Below are 7,444 nucleotides of genomic sequence, written 5' to 3' on the forward strand. Positions count from 1 at the left end.
GTGATCACTGTCCCTCCATTCCTCCTTCCCTTGAGCCCTTGGTAACCTCTTGATCTACTTTTTGTCTCTAGATTTGCCTCTTATGGATATTTTGTATAAATGGAATCATACAATCTGTGGCCTTTTGTATCTGGTTTCTTTCGCTTAGCTCAATGTTATCAAGGTTCGTCCACGTAGCAATGTATCAGTATCTTATTTCTTTCATGCCTGAATAATATTCCACTGTATGGATATAGCACATTTTGTCCATTCATCAGTTGATGGCTGCTTAGGTTGTTTCTACTTTTGGCTGTTGTAAATAGGCTGTGAAATTTACATGCAAGTGTTTGTGTAGACATATGTTTTCATTTCTCTCCAGTGTGTATTTAGGTAGGAATGGCATTGCTGGCTCATATGGTAACTATGTTTAACTTTTTACGGAATAGCTGAAATGGCCGCATCATTTTACATTCCCATCAGCAATGTGCAAGGGTTCTAATTTCACTACATTCTCACCAACACTTGTTATTGTCTTTTTATTGTAGCCATTCTAGTAAGTATGAAGAGGTATCTCACTGTGATTCTATGATTTTGATTTGCATTTCCCTGATGATTAATGATGTTGAGAATTTTTTTGTTTGCTTATTGGCCTTTTGTGTATCTTCTTTGGAGAAATGTCTATTTAAAAGTCCTTTGCCTGTTTTAAGAATAGGTTATCTTTTTACTGTTGAGTTGTGAGAACTTATATATTCTGGATGTTAGCCTCTTATCAGATCTTGAATTTTTTTAAAATATAATTTCCTCTTCATTTTGGTATGTGCATGTATTTGTCTTTGGGAAGAGTTTCTCAATTTTAACTTCCAATTCTCTTAAATTTTTGTTTAGACTACCATATTATGAATGAGGCACTGAAAACCTGCTAGGACGTGTATGTGCTTGGGTGGGACTTACTGACTGGTTGACAGGAACAGGAGCTAGCAGATTTACTTTGGGCAGCCTCTAAATGTGATTGTTATAGATCTTCTCTGGAATGTTAGATTTCTCTAGAAAAAAAAATCTAGCAATCTCCATCCAAGATGGTTTAAGCCTGGCTGCCTGAGAGCAAGGTGGGAGAAAGGGGCTGGACTTTTTTTTGTTTTTTTTTTTTGAGACAGTCTTGTTCTGTCACCCTGAGTAGAGTGCAGTGGCATCATCTCATCGTAGCTCACTGCAACCGTGAACTCCTGGGATCAAGCGATCCTCTTGCTTCAGCCTCCTGAGTAGTTGGGACTACAGGCACGTGCCACCACGCCTGGCTGATTTTTTTCTATTTTTAGTAGAGATGGGATCTCACTCTTGCTCAGGCTTGTCTTGAACTCCTGACCTCAAGCAATCTTCCCACCTCGGCCTCCCAGAGTGCTAGGATTACAGGCATGAGCCACCACGCCCAACCTGGATGTCTCTTGTCTGTATGATATTTAGAGTTTTTCTTAATCTACACTTTCAGGATTTATATTTTTCCTATGTTTTGATTCTGGTACCATTTTCCCCAAGAATAAGTTTCCTGTTTTCTGTGGAGGTGGGAGAAGGGTGGATCCTCTAGGGACAGGAGGGGACTTAGTTCCCTGATGTCAGTCATCTGCTTCACAGCTCTCTTTTGAGGTGCTTGTTACCTTTGCTTTTGGGGGGGCTGTGTAGGGTGAATTGGTTTGCTCATGATCAGTATCTCCCTTTTGCAAGCATTCGAGTTTTACCTTCTTAGTCCAGGCAGATATCCAAGTTAGCACCAATTTATCCACCTTGTCAGGCTGGCAGTTCCCCAAGGATACTTGTGCAAAGCTGCTTCCATCCTGTTGAGAAATCACGGAGGGTGGGAGGATTGATGTCCTCTCTTAGGCTGGAAGGGAGGTGAGCTTACTAAATAAAGAAACAGCTAGTGCTTGGAGTTGTCTTGCCACTTAGTTTTATAGGAAGAAAGATTGGTAAGGGTTAGCTGGGAGAGAAGAGGTACACAGTTACCGTGGATAATGTGGCATTGAGTGTTAACTGTGAGCGGTGTCTCTTACATTCCTGGTTCTTTCAAAGAAATGTTTTTAATAACTTGTTCTGTTTATTTCTAGGTGACTCCACATGGCCTTACGCTAAACTTCCTCACATTCTTCACGGGCCTAGTTGATTTTATGCAACTGGATCCCAAGAAAGCTGGAACATACTTCTCAAACCAAGCAGTAAGAAATGTTGCACCTATCTTTTCTTGTTCCATTTGTGTCCCATTTGCTGTCCAGTGTCACAGTTAGCTTCAGGACAGGTCCTGGGAGTATGTGTGTATTGGTGTGCAGAGAGGAGATGAGGGGAATAATAGTGTTTTGGAAGGAACACTAGAAATTCCCAGTGGTTGGACTGAGATTAGGGAAGGAGCAGGTGGAGAGGAAGCAGCTTTTAGGTTTATTTATTTATTTATTTATTTATTTTTTGAGAGAGAGTCTCACTCTGTTGCCCGACAGCAACCTCAAACTCCTGGGCTCAGGAGATCCTACTGCCTCAGCCTCCCAAGTAGCTGGGACTACAGGCATGCGCCACCATGCCCAGCTAATTTTTTCTATATATAATATTTTTAGTTGTCCAGATCATTTCTTTCTATTTTTCAGTAGAGACGGGATCTCGCTCTTGCTCAGGCTGATCTGGAACTCCTGACTTTGAGTGATCCACCTGCCTTGGCCTCCCAGAGTGCTAGGATTACAGGCGTGAACCACCGTGCCCGGCCTGATTTTTTTTTTTTTTGAGAAACAATCTTGCTCTGTCCCCTGGGCTAGAGTGCACTGGCATCATCGCAGCTCAATGTAACCTCCAACTCCTGGCCTCAGCCTCCCAAGTAGCTGGGACTACAGGTATGCGCCACCACGCCCAGCTAATTTTTGTATTTTTTTTTTTTTTTTTTGAGACAGAGTCTTGCTCTGTTGCCCGGGCTAGAGTGCCGTGGCGTCAGCCTAGCTCACAGCAACCTCAAACTCCTGGGCTTAAGCAATCCTTCTGCCTCAGCCTCCCAAATAGCTGGGACTACAGGCATGTGCCACCATGCCCGACTAATTTTTTATATATATATGTATATTTTTAGTTGTCCAGATCATTTCTTTCTATTTTTCAGTAGAGACGGGATCTCGCTCTTGCTCAGGCTGGTCTGGAACTCCTGACTTTGAGTGATCCACCTGCCTTGGCCTCCCAGAGTGCTAGGATTACAGGCGTGAACCACCGTGCCCGGCCTGATTTTTTTTTTTTTTGAGAAACAATCTTGCTCTGTCACCCATGCTGGAGTACAGTGGCCCGATCATAGCTCACTGCAGCCTTGAACTCCTGTGCTCAAGTGATCCTCTTGCCTCACCCTCCCAAGTAGCTGGGACTACAGGTACATGCCACCACGCCCAGCTAATTTTTTATTTTTTGTAAAGACAGAGTCTTGTTATGTTGCACAGGCTGGGAACTCCTGGCCTCAAACAGTCCTTCCGCCTCGGTCTTCCAAAGTGCTGGGATCACAAACATTTTGTTTGACTTTTCCATATGCTGCTTGCTTGTACAAGCCAATTTTAGTTCTTACATACTAAAGATTTTAGTACTTACCTGATTAGCACATGGAGAGGTTTGAACGGCAGAAAGTCTTCTCCAGGGTGTGTGCTATGTGCCTCCTCCTGCTCATTCTGCCCTTCTTTCTGTCTAGGTCAGGGCCTGCATCCTCTGTGTTCATCCTCGGACCAGAGTTGTGCGCCTGAGCTTGCGCCCCATCTTCCTGCAACCTGGGCGTCCACTCACCCGGCTGTCTTGCCAGCACCTTGGAGCTGTGCTAGATGATGTTCCCGTCCAGGGCTTTTTCAACAAGGCTGGGGCCACCTTTAGGCTGAAGGATGGGATTCTGGCCTATGCACGGGTAAGGCAGCTTCTTTGTTTGGTCAGGGATCTTATCACTGGAAGGAGTTTTGAGACACGGGTCCTTTCTGCTTCCTTCATCCCTTGACGTTAGTTTATTTTCGGATATCCCCAAGTGTGACAGATTGTTCATAGTGATTAGAACAACATTTATTTATTTATTTTTTTTATTGAGGCAGGGTCTTGCTCTGTTGTCCAGGCTAGAGTGCAGTGGCACCATCATAGCTCACTGCAACCTCAGACTCGCAGGCTCAAGTGATCCTCCTGCCTCAGCCTCCCGAGTAGTTGGGACTATAGGCATATGCCACCAAGCCCAGCTAATTTTTCTGTTTTTTATAGAGATGGGGTCTTCCTCTTGCTCAGGCTGGTCTTGAACTCCTAGCCTCAGGCAATCCTCCCGACTCGGCCTCTGAAAGTGCTAGGATTACAAGTGTGAGCCACCGCACCTGGCTTTCTATTTGTTACGTTAGAATGCCTTAGAACCAACTTGCCGTATTTGATACTTGGTCAATGGTTAAGTATAAGGAGTTGGGATGAAGACCAGGGCTCAACAAAGTTTTTCTTAAAGGGTTGGATAGTAAATATTTTAGGCTTCTTGGCCATATAGTCTCTGCCCTAATTACTGAACTGTGTTGTTACAGTATGAAAGTAATTGTGGACAGTATATTAGTGAACGAGATGACTGTGTTCCAATAAAACTTTTGTCGACAAAAATACGCACTGGGCTGCAGTATACTGACACGTGACCTAGGCTGTTCTCTGATCTTATTGAGATTCCATAATGGTAAAAAGCAGTTTTTTTAGTGAGTAGAATTATTTTACCAGGCAAAGTATTGTTTTTATGGTAGATGATAAATGTATTCATTCATCTTGGTGTGCCTTAAGTCTGATTGGCTCAGCCCTCTTACCTCTGGCTTGTCCTAAATCACTTGGTATTTTGCAGCTCAGCCATCTCTCTGATTCTAAGAACACCTTCAAACCTGAGAGCTTCAAGCCAGGGAACGCTCACAAGTGTAGAATTATTGACTATAGCCCAATGGATGAACTGGCCTTACTCTCTCTGCGGACGTAAGTCACATGGGGATGTAGAGATGTGCACTTGCGTGTACGCGTATTCGGTTTCTCTTGGCTGTGCTTGGTGAGGCTTTCCTTTCTCACCAGCATGATCGTGGTAGGCCTGAAGTTTAGGCAATCTCTGCCCTAGTTTATTTAATCCCGTATTTTCCTTTTGTCCTAGGTCTATTATTGAAGCTCAGTACCTTAGATATCATGACATTAAACCTGGGGCAGTGGTAAAGGTAAGACCTCAAGCATATAATTAGATACTCCCCAAACTTTCAGGCATTCTTTGGTTCATAACTTACTGTCAGCTCATTAGTCCTTATGTTAACACATTGAAAGTCATGTTTCTTGCCTCTGCCTGTTAACTGGAATTTTTCTCTCTTCCCTTGAGTAACTTATAATTAATTTCAAGGTAAGGTCTTACTGGCACCACCCAACTACACAGAGGCAATAGATCATAAATCCTGGGGTTTGGGATTTGGTATTGGTTATTAGACCAGATCAAAAATTAGTACTCTGATAATTGTGCTTCCTAGGATATTAGTGAAAAGCCAATTCAGTTTTCTGTCCTCTCCAACCTTGTGGCTCTAATCAAGAAGCTCTCTTTGTATGTAGAATTTATACCTGAGGAGACATAGTCCCATCTTTCAGGGAATTTACTTGAGAGACACACTGAAAATATATGCTCACACAAAAAGATGTGAAGGTTCCCATAAATAACACTAACTCCAGGTCACTGTGGGATGTGTGCTTTACCCACGTGAGATCTGGAATAATGGGCATAGTTAGCCCAGGAAGGTGCGCTTCAAAAGAGAGATGTACCATGCTTCGCTGTAAGAGATGGGGGAAAGACCTTTCTTGAGGCATCACGGTGTGTTTTCTTTGGGCTCCAGGGCACAGTGCTAACTATAAAGCCGTACGGGATGCTGGTGAAGGTGGGCCAGCAAATAAGGGGCCTGGTACCTGCCATGCACCTGGCTGACATCCTGATTAAGAATCCAGAGAAGAAGTACCACGTTGGGGACGAGGTCAAATGCCGGGTGAGCCTCCTGCCGGGTCTCTGTTGGGGTTTTGACTAGGTTGGAAGAGAGCAGTTATCAGCTGAAGTTTCTGCTTTCTTCCACAAAGTGGGCACATAACATCTGCAGTGTGTGCAGTGCTGTGCCTCGCATTGGAAAGAGAAAAGTGAGTCCCTGTGCTTGAGAATTGTGTGATATAATTGGGAGTGAAAATATCTATACATGAAGTGAGAGCAAGCCAGCGTATGACCTTTTGCCACATGGTTTGGTGGACGTATCTCAGAAAGGGGAGGCCAGGTGGGCTTGAGTTACTGACATCATCAGTGGCAACTGCCATGTAACGTGTATTCTGCGCCAGATGCTATGCTAGGCACATGGTGTGTATTATTTCATGTAATCCTTAAAACAACCCTATAAATTAAGTACTATTATCTTCATTTTTCAAGTGGGGAAATTAAGGCCTAGGAAAATAGAGTATCTTGCCGAAAGTCGCACAGCTAATAACTGGCAGAACCAGTTTTCACATTCAGCTCTGTATAACAAGAATGTTGTCTAGATTTCTGGCTGAGGTGGGACTTGAACTAGAAGGGATGTGGATAAAATACGGAAGGTTGGGGAGGAGCACGAGGTGTGTTACAGGCACAGAAATAGCCCAGGCAAAGCTGCCAGAATGTGGGTGGTTTATAACAAAGGCTTGAATCGCAAGAGAGGCTTCAGGGAGTTAGAGATTAAACATGATCATACACACAGCATGCTTGGCATAGGGCCTGGTATGTACAGGCACTCAGTATGTTAGGTTTGCTTATATTCACTTTATTCCATCATTATTGACTCAGCAAAGTTTATCAATTGCCTGTTGTTGCAATATTTTTTAGTAATAGGGTCAAGGGTTAAAAAGGGAGGAGTTTCTCTGTCCTCAAGGAGATGACCTTCTGAGGGGTGAAAGATAGTTGGATCTCTTGGTCTTAGTTTACAGGTAATAAACAACGGTACGGAGGTAGTAAATTGATTAAGTCGTTTATTCTGTCAGACTAGATGCAAACCTCACTACGAGGGAACTAAGGTGGTGTAGAAGTTATTGTAACACAAGACTCTGCAGAGGTGCTGTAAATAATGAGTGTTGCCTTGTGGCCAGGAGGAAGTACATTTGAAATAGCGATTAATATGCCCTAGATTGTCATCCTAGCAGGAAGCAGGGAGAATCTGCAGCTGAAATTATTAGAGGAAAAGAGGTAGCAGGTTCTTGGACTTTGGGTTTAGGAGGTCACAGAGACCAGCTCGTGAGTCTCTTGATAACAGATAACTTGATGATGGCCATTATCCCTCCCCTAGGTATTGCTTTGTGACCCCGAAGCCAAGAAGCTGATGATGACTCTGAAGAAAACCCTGGTTGAGTCCACACTACCTGCCATTACCTGCTATGCTGATGCCAAGCCTGGTCTGCAGACGCATGGCTTCATCATCAGGGCGAAGGACTATGGCTGCAT

General features: G+C 43.8%; 1 protein-coding gene across 1 annotated transcript in view; it reads left to right on the forward strand.

Moving 5' to 3' along the window:
- The window catches only part of PDCD11 (programmed cell death 11), an 80,413-nt gene that overhangs the window by 9,796 nt on the left and 63,173 nt on the right, over nucleotides 1-7,444 (forward strand). Inside the window, exons 8-13 of the mRNA XM_012661636.1 lie at nucleotides 2,079-2,186; nucleotides 3,671-3,877; nucleotides 4,820-4,944; nucleotides 5,114-5,174; nucleotides 5,832-5,978; nucleotides 7,290-7,440. Coding sequence (XP_012517090.1) covers nucleotides 2,079-2,186; nucleotides 3,671-3,877; nucleotides 4,820-4,944; nucleotides 5,114-5,174; nucleotides 5,832-5,978; nucleotides 7,290-7,440 — 799 coding nt within the window. The remainder of the gene's footprint in view (nucleotides 1-2,078; nucleotides 2,187-3,670; nucleotides 3,878-4,819; nucleotides 4,945-5,113; nucleotides 5,175-5,831; nucleotides 5,979-7,289; nucleotides 7,441-7,444) is intronic.

The sequence above is a fragment of the Propithecus coquereli genome, unplaced genomic scaffold (genome assembly GCF_000956105.1).
Source record: "Propithecus coquereli isolate 6110/MARCELLA unplaced genomic scaffold, Pcoq_1.0 Scaffold73, whole genome shotgun sequence".
NCBI lineage: Eukaryota > Metazoa > Chordata > Mammalia > Primates > Indriidae > Propithecus > Propithecus coquereli.